The sequence below is a fragment of the Haplochromis burtoni genome, unplaced genomic scaffold (genome assembly GCF_018398535.1).
Source record: "Haplochromis burtoni strain Fernald_Lab_line unplaced genomic scaffold, NCSU_Asbu1 Contig_235, whole genome shotgun sequence".
Taxonomy (NCBI): Eukaryota; Metazoa; Chordata; class Actinopteri; order Cichliformes; family Cichlidae; genus Haplochromis; species Haplochromis burtoni.
Window position 1 is genome coordinate 575,410 of NW_024582596.1, and position 14,062 is coordinate 589,471.

Below are 14,062 nucleotides of genomic sequence, written 5' to 3' on the forward strand. Positions count from 1 at the left end.
AAAGACCCTACAGTAATACAAAACAACAGAGAAAACCTTAACAATCATATGACCCCCTATGAACAAGCACTTTGGCAACAGTGGGAAGGAAAAACTCCCTTTTAACAGAAAGAAACCTCCTGCAGAACCAGGCTGAGGGAGGGGCGGGGCCATCTGCCGTGACCTCTTAGGGGTGAGTGGATAAGGACAGGACAAAAGACACGCTCTGAAGAGAGCCAGAGATTAATAATAACAAATAATTACATGCGGAGAGGTGTATAAACACCTGGTTTCCAAGAATGTAAAGGGAAGTGGGATGTTTCAAAGTAACATCCACATGAATGCCTGCCAAGGTTTCCTGAGAAAACATATTTACATAAAAGTGCATTAGGAGTGGTAATATATCCATGCATATTTTAGCAGGTATGTGTGCATTGTACAGCTTGACTGCTGCTGGGATGAAGACACGTGTCTATGATAATGCTTCATCTTACACTGTAGCTGTAACAATCTACTGCTGAAGGCAAGGGTGTAGATTTGGTTTTGGCGTTGGTGGGGACGGATGATTAAACCACTGAACCCTTTTCCTTTTTGTTTTTGCTTCTTGATAAAAAAAGGGAGAAATATACTTGCCTACATGTGCTATTCTACATGCTTTTAAACCATTTAAAATTACAATTCATTGTTTTATATGTGAATTATATAACGTTAAATTACTATTAAACAAATGACTAATGTCTAAAAGTATTTTAGACTTTAGTTTACTTCAGCCATATTCCATATAAATCAGGTATCATACAAAAATAAAAATAGAGTCATGACAATAAAAGAATATGACTTTAAGGACTTAACATTACTTCAGTTACACCAACATCTCTGACACATTAGCACAAAGGCAACACTGAATGGTTTTTGTCCATAAAACTACTCATCTAAGATGACCACAGAGTAAAAGATCTCTCAGCAACATTATGCAACATTTTAGGCACTGTTGCCCCGATCAGATCAGTGAGCTGGGATTTTTTATTCTCAACATGAGCTACTGTTACAGCAACAGATATGGACTACAAGCCCACACAACAACTCAATGTCCACTATGTGAAGCAGCCAAACACATGCCTGCTCCTCTCGTTAACTGAGATAAACTGCTGGCATATTTGTTTTACATCTATACTGTCCAGTTTCTCCTGGTGGACATGGTACAGCCTGTGTAAACTAATATCCTGGCTTACTCGAGGTTGCCGTTTTCTCTGACAGTTTCAATCAAAATTAGAAATGCTGCTCTGAGACTGAGAGAACTAATAGTGCTGCCTGTTGTGCAGTTAGTTTCCAAAACACGTTATTCGTGGTTTTAGACTGATGTGGGTCAAAGCCTGGCATAGCCTGTAACGTTATTGTGACGGACACATTTCATGAGTGAACTTGACTTTAAGTGACTAACAGGTTTAATTGAAAAACACTTTCTTATATCCAGGTTCTTCTTTTTGCTGCCATCCTCCTCTCCTCCTCGCAGCGCAGGCTTGCAGCTGCTAAAACTAAACAGAGCTCCCTGAAAGGCTCAGCCAATCACATTGGCCATATTTGTCACATGACGTAGGACTCCAGTAGAGAACGTAATTTAACTCTTTCTGGAGTCGTTGAGACGTTGACAGATTGTTATTTCTTTCTATCGGGTTTGTTTTTCTTTACTCGAAGAGATCAAATTATTGGTGGGGACACGTCCCTGCCGTCCATGCCAAATCTACTCCCTTGGCTGAAGGAGCTGCTCAGGGCCTCCATAGTCTCATGCATTGGTTCAGAGGTGTTGTCCATGATGTACCGTAGCTTGTCTAACATCCTCTTCTCACCCACCTCCTCTGTGGAAACTAGTGGACTGGCCAGGACAGAGCTGGCTCTCTGCACCAGTCTATTAAATTATTTTGTGTCAGTCTCCGTGGTGCCACCTCTCCAGCAGACAACCACATATAAAATTTGCTTAAGCTATTAATGTGTCATAAAAGGTCCTCAGTAATGCCCTGCACACCCCCAAAGACCTCAGGCTGCCCAGCAGATGAAGCCAACTTTGGGTCTTCTTGCACAGAGTGTTTTCTCACCAGTCCAGTTTTCTTTTGTGGAGAAGAACAATTTGGAAAGGAAAATGTGTTTTGAAAGAACCATGATGAGAAAAAAATATAACCTTACTTGTGCTAGTAAGGTTATACTTTATACACTTAGCATCGACTGTGTGCAAGTAGATAACCTCCTTAACAGGGAAAAAGAAGAAAGACAATTCAGAATATGACATTTCTACTAAACCAGTTTAGCAGAAGTCCTGAAATCTCCTGATTCTCAGATGCCTCAACATTCAGCGGGTAAAATAGGTGTGAACAAGTCACCAATTTTCTAATTAAATATATTCCTACAGGCACTATTGACATGACATTCTCACCAGATGCTGGTAACAACCCATCGAACTCACACATGCAGAGAACTCAAACCACAGATGTCCATAAATAAAGATTGCCTCCACTCAGCCTCATTATGTGTAATAATCAGTGTTGGTCAAGTTACTTGAAAAAAGTCATCAGTAACTAATTACCGATTACTTCCCCCAAAAAGTAATCCTGTTACTTTACTGATTACTTATTTTCAAAAGTATTAAGTTACTTAGTTACCTTTTAAAAATCAAATTATGAATAGGTGATAAAGCAAAAAATTAAATTATATGCAACATTCTCTGACTGGAAGAAAGTAGTTTAACATTTAAACCTATTTTCTACGGAGCCCCGCTGGGGACATGGAAGAAAAAAAAATTAAGACGGATTTTGCGAGATCTCGCAAAACTAACTCGGGATCTCGCAAAAGTTTTGCGAGATCTCGCAAAATTTTAGCCGCATCTCGCGACCGGCGAGCCGACCGGGAGGTCGAGGCACAATGTGCCGGGAAAGCGGTGTTCCTCCCGGCTGTAGTAGTGTCTCGAAGAATCGCTAAGTTTGCGGTTCGCAGTAAAGTTTTGCGAGATCCCGAGTTATGTTTTGCGAGATCTCGCAAAAGTCCGTCTTAATTTTTTTTTCTCCCATGTCCCCTGCGGGGCTCCGTAGAAAATAGGTTTAAATGTTAAACTATTTCTTCCAGTCAGAGAATGTTGCATATAATTTAAATTTTTGCTTGATGCATGAAGTTAAAAGATTAAAACTAATAAAACAAGTTTTTTTAAAAGGTAACTAAGTAACTAACTACTTTTAAAAATAAGTAATCAGTAAAGTAACAGGATTACTTTTTGGGGGGCTCCGTAATTTTCTGCACATTCCAGCACATAAAATAAAATAGCTTTTTGTGTTTACACTTGCTCTTTCAAATAGATGCAAGTAAAACACAGCAGAAAATAAATAAAGTCAAAGACTCAGCGGTCCTGTTGCTCTATTTTCACCTGTATAGCAGGAGTGGAGCAGGTGGAGGTTTGCCCTGGTGCAGGTGTGTCGTAGCCGTCATGTCAGTGGAAGAATCCGGGAGTTTCTCTGTGAACTTCACATTCCCAATGTAAAAAGAAGTTTTCTTCCCACGCAGTGAACAGTGGACGCTAATGTTTTTGTCACTTTTTATGGAATCAAACTGAAAGTCAGGTCAGTGCTTCCACGCGTTAAACGCTGCACGCTCATACTCTCTCCTGCACTCCATATATGATCCATTGTTGATCTGCACACAGCTGATACCACGAACGTCGCACTAGCTTATGTCACTGTCATGAGACACTCTCGCAAACGAAATCACGGTTTAGTAACGCAGTAACGCAGCGTACTTACGGGAAAGTAACAGTAATCTAATTACCTTTTTTGCAATAGTAATCCCTTAGTTTACTCGTTTCTGATCAAAAATGTTCTTTTCTTTTGTCAGAAAACTTTTTGCATGAAACAGGTTTGCATGATTAAACTCTCTTGTTGTTATAACAATGCTGTCACGATCAGCTGATATATACTAGGTACCTAAGTGACGTAGCTTGTTCATAGCTAACCTAGCTGCAGTTACCAAACTGATTAGTACTATCTGCTCTGAAGTCGGCAGAATATGGGCTGTTCTGATGACACAGTGCTTCAAACTGCGCTAAATAATGTGCAATTGAAGCTCATCTGTTTTGTTATTATGTGACTGTGTGTTGGCAAGCAAAAGAACCGGGAATGCCAATTTGTAGGGGATAGCCTTTGGCTTAGGTTGGAGTCCCCTTCCCCCTTTTTTCTGTGTCTCTGCTGTCGACACAGACAGCCGGGACTCCTGGACTTTCTGCTACATCAAATGATGCAACTATGGTGTTGAAGTAAGCCACTTAGCCTCTTTTATGACATTAGGCTTGAAGACCAAATCCCACTTATGGTTCAGCCTGGAGGAGGTTTGTTGAGTTGGTGGAACAAAGTGTTGATCCACTTCTAAGACAAAAAATCGATCTATACTACGGTAAATCTAAATTAAAGGAAATTTATACTGTGGTGTGCTTCATAGCATCTGCTTTCTCCTTGGTAGGAGAAACCTGTCAGCACCACAGGTCCAGTGAGGGCACTCAATATTTCTGAATAATCTTCCTGTAGCATCTTTGTATATAACTGTTGGATCAGACATGTGGGAATGCTAATGAAACAGGCAAAAATTAACATTCCCTTTTGGGAATGTTAAGTCCCAAATTAACATTGTTAATGTTGTTTTGGGAATTCCCAAAAGGAAAATGCTAATTGTTCAAGGAACTGTCCTTCACCTCCCTTATTTATGCAAATTCAGTAAACTTCAGGCTCAGATCAGATTTTTACAACAGAAAAACAAAGTGCTCTTTTTCATCAATATGAGCTTGTAAACTGTTATTAAGCAGGTATTGTGAAAACTAGAAACAGTTTGCTGAGCTTCTTAACTTAAATGATCATAGAAGGCAGCTAATCAATCATCTGTACAAATTACTTCTTCAGTCCTGGAAACAAACAATGCTGAAACATTCTTTGTAGTTGTGTCGTTGTGCGTACAGCAGCTCACAGCAGATTCTTTTCAGCTAAATCAGACATTTCTTAGAACGTTTCCTGCTCAGCCATCTCTAATTTGCATAAAAACACATTATAGTCCAGATTGCATATATAATGATTGCTGTGAAATTTTAAATTCATATACTTATACATATATGTTACAAAAGAAGCATGTGGAATCCTTTTAACATGCCATTTATTTTTCATGCTGGATTAAGCAAATATGATCAGTCCTCCTTGGTGTGTGCTTGGCTCCTGCAAACACTGTCCCCAATCTCTAAAGTTCTGTTGGTGATGGGCCTACAGCAGGGTGGGCCCTTTTTTCCTTTACTTTAGTTTTTTAAAATGTGCGTATGTGTCCTTAACCTTTCTTTCAACACCTATTTACCTGTAAAATAAGCTGGTGCAAGATGTTCATTATTAATATTTGCTATATTTAATCAAAAAGTAGAAAATCAGGGATGAAATTACAGATTGTTCCTCATTCGTTTTAGTTTTTAGTATCAACTCAACAAAAGAAGCAGATTAAATACTAACCATCAGTCGATATTACACCTCGAGTTTCAGTCTGAAATGACCTCAGTCTTGATACTTTTGGTTTCTGGTGAAGAACGTCCAACACCATGGAAACGTTGATCCTCCAAACAGAGCAAGGCACCTGTGCAAACAAAATCCATATCACTGCAGAAGCTGCATGTCAGTTATCAAAGCTGAATAGAAGTCATAAAAAGTACTCTGATGATCAGCCATCCTGGAGCTTATATATCCCTATCCTGCACCACAGCACTGGAATTGCTCAACACACTAACTTGCCATTCAGATTTCCCAGATCCCAACCCACTAGATGTGCCAGGACAAGCCCACCTGGAAATCTGCAATGCTTCAAGAGTTATGAGCTGGTTTGCCAGTTAGTGGGGAATTTGACCAAAACTGGACAGGTGGTTTGAATATTTTGGCTGACTGGTGTATATAACAATATTATTTACATACCTGTCAGTCTGCCCCAGGGCAGCTGTGGCTACAACTGTAGCTGCCTCCACCAGTGTGTGAATGTGTGTGTGAATGGGTGGATGACTGGGTGTGTAAAGCGCTTTGGGGTCCCTAGGCGAGACTAGTAAAAGCGCTATACAAATACAGGCCATTTACCATTTACATACCCTTCTTTTGACACATCCATCCATCCATGGTCATTTTTATTGTAATAAAAAGTTAAAATACAATAATGCTTTAATAGGAAAACTGCTGCTGCTTACTTGTTTATTTCACCAACAAACACATCTCCACATTCTTGATTCAGCTACCTAGAACTTCTCTCAGGTCTTTGTAAAACAGCATGAGAGATGAGTGAGCAGGGCGGGTGGACAGGATGTGTGTGTAAATGTGTGCATAAACTGCTTGTGTGTGTAAGAGAGAATGAGACAGGCAGAGAAAGAGCCGAGAGAAAGGGAGGCGCTACATTACCCGGCATACAGCAGCAGGAGCAGGCTGGGCTTAGGGATCTATTGTTCCCTGTTTTATTACTGCAAGAGCTCATTCGCACTCATTAAGTAGCCAGGGGAATAAGAGAAACACAGAGGGAGAGGAGAGCGTGAGGAAACCTCACCCTCGCTTGCTCAGGATTACTTCTTGGATGCGGTGGCGTGGACAAAGCAGAAAATTCACTTGAGTGCCGCTCTCTACCTTGTGGCCAGGCTCACATTTTCCTCTCGATTGCATTGGGAACAGCAGTATTTGCCGTGCGGTGGCCATGGGGACGGCCGGCAGAGGTATCAGGATCCAAGAGGTCTTGAAAGGAGCCCCACTCCTCTCTCTCTGGACGTTAGCGCTGCTGTTTTTATCCATGTGGGAACTGGATGCACAAACTGCAGTGGAAACTCGACCCATGTACATCTGGCGAACAGGTACAGTCCATCCTCGCTGCTCGTTCAGTCCTGGTCCCTGAGACACTGAGTGACTGGATGGATGTTCTAACCTTACACTCTCGCTGAAATATTCATATGCAAATGTTTGTGTACATAACACAGTACATAAGGGGAAATGAAAAGGGTGAACATGCTCTTTTTTGTTTCTTTCACTTTTTATGATTGGATCAATATATCTCATAAATTAATATTTTTTTTTAAAACCAAAAGTTTATTTTCTCATGGTCTTTTTGTGGTTAATGCACTGGAGCCATCTTGCTACACTAGAGTTTGATAACATATTTGCTGCAGTCCCTGAAGTGAATGGGGGTTTTGCCCCCGTTTGGGGGGTGGAGATGTGCATTGTGCTCCAGTCTTTTTGGCAGAGCACTCCCCCAGACAGAGACAGCTGGAACACTTTGATTGCCTTATGCTGCTATTGGACTCATTTATCACATTTTGAGATGTGTGCAATTGATAAGAAATTGTGTGTGTAGCAAAGCTGCATATGTTACTATGTTTCTGAGTGGGGAAAAATGGAAGCTAGCTGCGAAGGAAGCGACACAAACACAAATTGATGCAGGTGTTTTTGGTATCTGCTGATGACTTGTGACTACAGCAGCTTTACAGTCTAAACACAATACAAGGATCCTCACTGCTGCTGTTTAGGGTGGTGCCTCTCACCATCCAAGGTTCATTCACTCTGTGAGAGCAGCACATGGCCAGAAGGACACAAGGGAGAAAGAGGGGAGGAGGATAGAGGAGGAGTGATGAAAGCAGAAATTGGGGGTGGAACTGTGTTGACCCATTGAGACAAAGGTGCCCTTTAGGGGCAGCTGGAGATGAATGTTCTCTTTCTCTACTGTCTAATCTCTCTTTCTCTGGATCAATGTCCTGGTTTCACTGGGATTCTGCAACCGCTGTACCACCAGGGACTGATCAATGAACATAACCCGGCAGTAAAGCTCAGCCTGCATGAGATCAACTATGGCTTTTGATGAAGTCTAAAATATGATCTGCAATCATTTGTTTATGAAGAATAGCATGTGCAGCGTAGTAATCATCCGTGGGGTTGAAATAAAAATATTTCCGAAAAAATCTTTTAAAAAATGTTCTGCAATGTTTGCGTCCCCTAATTGGTTAAGATTCCCAGATGTGTATTCGGGACACCAGGAAAAACATTCACAATAAATGATTCCTTTTTTCTTTATACCAGCATCTGTGTAACATCTATTGCTGTAAAGTTTCTTTTCATTTTTATGTGGAAAATGATGGTAGCAGGTTGATGGTACATGTGCTTTCACCTGTTTTGTTTACTTTTTCTTTTGTTTGGTGAGTTTCCTCCTTAGTAGAAGTGAGACACCAGTATTGCTTAATGGTTTTTCTTTTAGAGCTGGTTTTATGCTACTTCACACTTGGACTACTTTCATTTAACGATTACCCTCATTTTACTTTCTGATTAGTTGGATTTATGCATCGAAATCGTCGTCTCTTTAATGGAAAAGCTTCTTTTGTTGCTCCTGACCTGCTCAGGTAATTTTGCTCTCAGACTGGCCTCTATTTATAATAATTTAGAATACTGATTTTGTTGTGAACATTATCCGTTTTTTAAAACAGTATAGGATATAAAATAATTTTAACCAGGTCTGACTTCACAAGATAACACTAGACGTGATTGTGTGCACTTTAAAAAATTATTCCCTTCAAACTGAGACTTTGTTTCCTTTCCCCTTCAATCTTCGGGCAGCGGTTTACTCCAGTATAAAAACACAACAAGATAACACACAATTAGGTCACACTCACTATACGTTCTCACCAAAGATCATTTATTTATTCCTGTCATAGCTGTTGTTTACAAGCTTCATTGTTCACACCATGTGCAAAGGAATGGAAATCCTTTTGTATTATGTGCTGTACCTCCCACTGTGTTAAAGCAGTGGATGAGATTAAGGGCAGAGAAACCAGAGCAGATTGGCCAGACAAAGTTAACCTAGATACGGTATAGACATGTTTGTGTGGCGTCTCTCTTCTTGGCCTAAGTGTGTCTGTGCTTGGCACTTGGGTGCAGCTCTTGTCACCCTGACAGAACAATGGCAGCAGTGTAGAAAAAAACAGTCAGTGTTTTTGTGCATGCTGGGGTGTTACTGCCTAATCGGGTTCTTGTATGATATTAATAAATTCTCACTTCATCATTTTGTTATTTTTACATTTATTCCATGTTGTCAGATTAGGAAGTATCAAAACTCTTGGCAGTCCTGATCCTTTCCCACAATGAATAAAGCCGCCTGCTGAGATCTCAGGAAAAGAGTTATTTTGAGTGTCAAATTCTGTATGAACAAATGTCCTGGTCACTTATAGGCAGGGTTTTAATAGTTTTGCAGTTTTCATTGGTTTTTATTTTTATTTAGTTTTGACTTCAGATTTTCAATTTTGTATCAGGTTTTATTAGTTTTTACCTTTTGTTTGCTAGTTTAGTCTAGTTTTTATTTTTTTTAATCCCTTAGTTTCAGTTATAGTTTTCGTTGTGTTTGCAATAATTAAGTGTAACAACATCCCAGTTTCATCATATCAGTCATGCTCTTCTGCTTATCCTTGGGTATGTTGCTCTTCCGGCTACCATACCCTGCACCCTGGACAGGTCGCCAGTCTGTCGCAGGGCTAACACGCAGAGACAGACAACTCACATCCCCACCTATGGGAATAAATAAATAAATGAGGGCAGATGAACAACCATTGATAGCAGGCAACTATAAGATATATATGTCTTGGCCCCAATGAGACTATTAACTCTTGCAGCTCCGGGTGAATTGCTAAACTTTTTGAAGGCAATTGACTCACACAGTTGTGCAGATATCCCAGTCTCAATAAACATATTCACCAACGCTTCCTCTCGCTTGTGATGTTCCTGCGAACGGACCAACCAGCAGCCATCGGCTCGCTGTTGGAAGCACTGCATTAATGGTTTTTGTGGAGTTGTCTCGGGATGCTTCACGCTGCCCGGGGTTAGCTTCTGTTTCTGGGGATGAGGCTTGGGCGTGCTCCCTTACCTGCTCAAGCTAAGCTGGGTTAGCCTTCTTGTGTGAGCTTTTCAAAGGTTCCCTTTAGAAATGTTCCGCATAATTTGTCTCTTTCCACTACAAGACACTTGCTTCTCTAAAACGCAATCATATTCAGAGTAATATGAAATTGGACTCTGGCGATTTCTCCCGACTTTTGCTGACGTGATTCTGCGTGGGACGGAGCAGCGACACAGACGACTCGACTAACGTACTGCCCCCTGCTGGCACAATGAGATACAGCAAGAAAAAACCTGGAAACTACGCTTCACTTTCACCCGACGCTATTGAAAACTAAACACATTTTTGCTATAAATTCAGTTAATTTTAGTTAGTTTTGTGAACACTCATTACAGTTTTAGTTAGTTTTCCTTTTTTTGCAAAGTCTTGTTTTTATTTTTATTTCCGTTAATGAAAATGTTTTTTCACTTCTAGTTTTCGTTAACGATAATAACCTTGGTGATAGGGAAAGGAATCAATCCCTCTTCTGCTACAATCAACTGATTTCAATGTGTGCCAGAGGAGGAGGTTACAGTCTACAGCATGGATATTATTTTACAATGGATGGGTACCATTTTATATTATTTTATATTGCTTTCTCCTGGGAGTAATTAAGTAACATACACGTCTAATGCATGAGTTTGTTTTTTTTACAAGCTAACATTTATTAGAAGAGCTTGTTTTTGACAGACTTCACCTAACCATGCAGCCTGCCTTAAGTCTGAACTGAAAAATGAAGAGATGCAGCCCACTATTTTTGTCCATGGTGCAGATGGGTGGCTGAAATTTGCGACAGTACTAATGTGAAAGACATGGGTTCTCTGGCGACTGCAGCAATATGTTCAGAAGTGAACATGGAAATATTAATAAAGAATCTGTTAAATCATTCCCTGCAGGCCATTTTAAACCAGACCAAAAATGGACCATGAAACCAACAGATGAGTCATCAGCCTCCACATTACACCCATATGTATGGAATTTGGTGACAATGTGTAATTTGGCACAGTGTGGTGTCCTTTGGCAGATGACTAGATTTGTGTCTGGGCGTGTCTGGAGTATAGAAGCCACAGACAGAAGGTTTGGGATCAGCTGGTCTTCCTCTTTAAATGTTATCTCCCTGTTTCCTCTCCAGTCAGTCACACAGCTAAAGACTTTCATTCATGACCACTGAGTGTCATCTTTTGTAATTTTGAACAAGAAAAACATCTGACACTGTTTTGAAGTTGTTACATGGCACAAATAACTTCTAAACAAATTTCAGAGATTCACAGTTTATTTTCTATTTTGGGGGGAAATTATATAATCATATCGCTAAACCTTTCTGTTACCTTTGGAAAACAATAAGAAACCTAAAAAAACACATAGTTAAGTCTTACAAATACAAAAACAAACATAGTGGTCTGTACAAAGCATCTATGTTTAATCATTTTGATAAATTTTCAGACACTGCAGCAGCTCCTGGCAGTCCTGAAAACCAGTTACTGGTGCTTTATATGTCTGCGCTGCACTTACTCATCTGTTTAAAGCAACCTTTGAGGCATAAACACAACTGCCAGTGTAAGTGATGCAGTTGTGTGCTGCTTGGTCCACTGTGGAACAACAAAGGTTTCTGTAGAGCTGCACAAATCAGAGCAATGAATGATGGAATTTGATGGGACAGATCATCTTGTCCAGACTCAGTAAGCTTCAGAAAGAAGCAATGAATGAAGGTTATTTAATGCTGTAAAGGTCACACACAGAGAATAACACTGTGTTGTGGCATCGTTCGCATGCAGCTCTGTTCAAGCTCTCTGCTGCAGATGCTCATCTCTATGTGGCACACAAAAGAGAGAAGAGGCTTCACCTCGAGTCACATGTCTTGCTTATTGTTCTTCTTCACCCCCACAAAATCAATCCCCCAACCTCAGCCCTCACCCTCTCTCAAGGTGACCTTTAACCTACAAGCTGAGAGGGGTCTTGAGAGCATAAACATTAAAAATGAGGCAGGAGTTGAAGCTGAAGCTGCTTCTACAGATCAAGTGTTTCTCTGGGTCAAGTGCTTCATTCAGCTATTTAGACTGGCCAGTTTCATGAAGCAGTTAAAAGATGATATAATTAATCATAATTAAGGAAGACGTACTAAAAATATTTTGAATGTCAGGGTACCAGTACTGGCATCATCATCATTAATATTATTGTTTAAAAAGATCAAAAAGATTTCAGTTTCCTGAGGAAATATAGCCTATTTATCCCTTCGTTATGTACAGTCTCTGTATTGGTCTTCCAGCTCAGTCTGATTTCAGTGTGGATGCTCAGGTATATATACTCCTCCACCAACACTGTGTCCCAGTACAGACTGGTTGTGTAGCTGTCCTGTTCCTTCAGATGTTGATCTCCATCTGTCTGATCTTCACTGTCACATCGCGAAGCAGACAGTTTCTCACAGAACAATCCAGGAGCACTTCATCCTCTTTCTCCTACCTTATGCATCCAATTATTGGACATAATTTACAGTAGTTTGAAAAACAGTTTGTCCTCCTCCTGGTTTCCTAGTGTTTTGCATATTTGTCACACATGTTTCAGATCATCACATTTTTTTTAATGTTAGACAAAGATAGAGTTTTTAAATCCATTAGGGGAGAAATGCAATGCAAACCTACCTGGTCGTGTGGAAAAGTCATTGCTCCTCCTGTTAAATCATGAATTAAGTGTGATTAACCACAGTTTTCGAAGAACTGACTTCAGTTTCACTAATCACACTCAGGCCTGATTACTGGAAGGCCTGTCAGGAAGTCAGGAAATCACTTAAATAGCACCTGTCTGACAAAGGGGAGCAGATCTCAAAAAGCAACACCTCATGCCACGACCTGAAGAAACACCTGAAAACAAAGTCATTGGAAAGGGTTACAAAGCCATTCTAAGGCTTTGGGACTCCAGTGAACCACAGTGAGAGCCATTATACACAGATGGAGAAAACTTGGAGTAATTTTGGTAGGTTGGTCACTCCTAGGAAGCTTCACCAGAGCTCCACGAGCACATCGAAGACTCAGGAGGTCACAAAATAACCATTAAAGAAGGAGGAAACCACTGCAGACCAAAAAGAACACAAAGGCTTGTCTCAGATTTCCAAAAACATCTTGATCAAGACTTTTGGGAAAATATTCTGTAGACCAAAGCTGAACTTTTTGCAAAGTGTGAGTCCTGTTACTTCTATCATAAAACGAACATCATACCAACAGTACATAACGGTGGTGTGAGGGCCTGGGGCTATTTTGCTGTCACAGGACCTTATAGGACTTGCTGTGGATGTCGGTCCATCACTACGTGACCGCAAGCTGAAGCACACTTGGGTTATGAAGCTGGATGATGATCCAAAACACAGCAGTCTACCTCTGAATGGCTTAAGAAAAACAGAATGAAGATTGGAGTGGCCTAGTCTGAATCTGGGATGCTGTAGCATCACCTTGAAAAGGTGGTTCATGCTCAAAAACCCTCCAGTGTGTCTAAATTATAGCAATTCTGCAAAGAAGAGTGGCTCCAGTGTTAGGTTTTTCCCTTAATAATAAACACTTTCATTTAGCAACTGCATGTTGTGTTTTCTCATGTTATCGTTGTTTAATATTAACATTTGTTTGTTGATGTGAATCATTTAAGTGTGACAAACATACAAGAAAATAGGAAATCAGGAACAGGACCACACAACACAACTTTGTAGTTTATGCCTTTGTGCAGTGCTGAAAAGAAACCTGAGGGCATTCCTGCTTTCCTCTTTCTTTAACAAATAGGAAAATGTTCCAGCTTTAAATACCTTTTTCTTCCAGGAAAGACAAAGGGTTTCTAAATATGGAAACATTTCCTCTCCAGCAAATGTGTTATCTGCTTTAAGACATGTGTTTGTGAGTAATACCAGAAAGTCACTCTGATTTGTTGTTTTCTTTTTCAGAGGAGCTACAGTAGCCATAGTCATACAGCTCAAGTTATGATAATGCACTCTGTGCGAGTAGATGACTGAAGAAAAACGTAGTGGAATCATCCAAGCTTAGTTACAGCACTTTTTAAAAGACTTTTGCATTTATAGATGTACTGCAATAGGTTTTCCCAAGGCTGTGTATTCCATGACTGTAATCTGAACTGGACGATTTCCAGGAAATATTATTAATTGTCAAGT

General features: G+C 40.3%; 1 protein-coding gene across 1 annotated transcript in view; it reads left to right on the plus strand.

The window, feature by feature from the left end:
* Nucleotides 1-6,264: 6,264 nt before the first annotated feature.
* Nucleotides 6,265-14,062, plus strand: part of thsd7aa (thrombospondin, type I, domain containing 7Aa) — a gene marked incomplete in the record, with an annotated part of 199,123 nt that continues 191,325 nt past the window's right edge. The window contains 1 exon segment of the mRNA XM_005937818.3: nucleotides 6,265-6,859. Within this exon segment, the coding sequence (XP_005937880.2) occupies nucleotides 6,706-6,859 (154 nt within the window).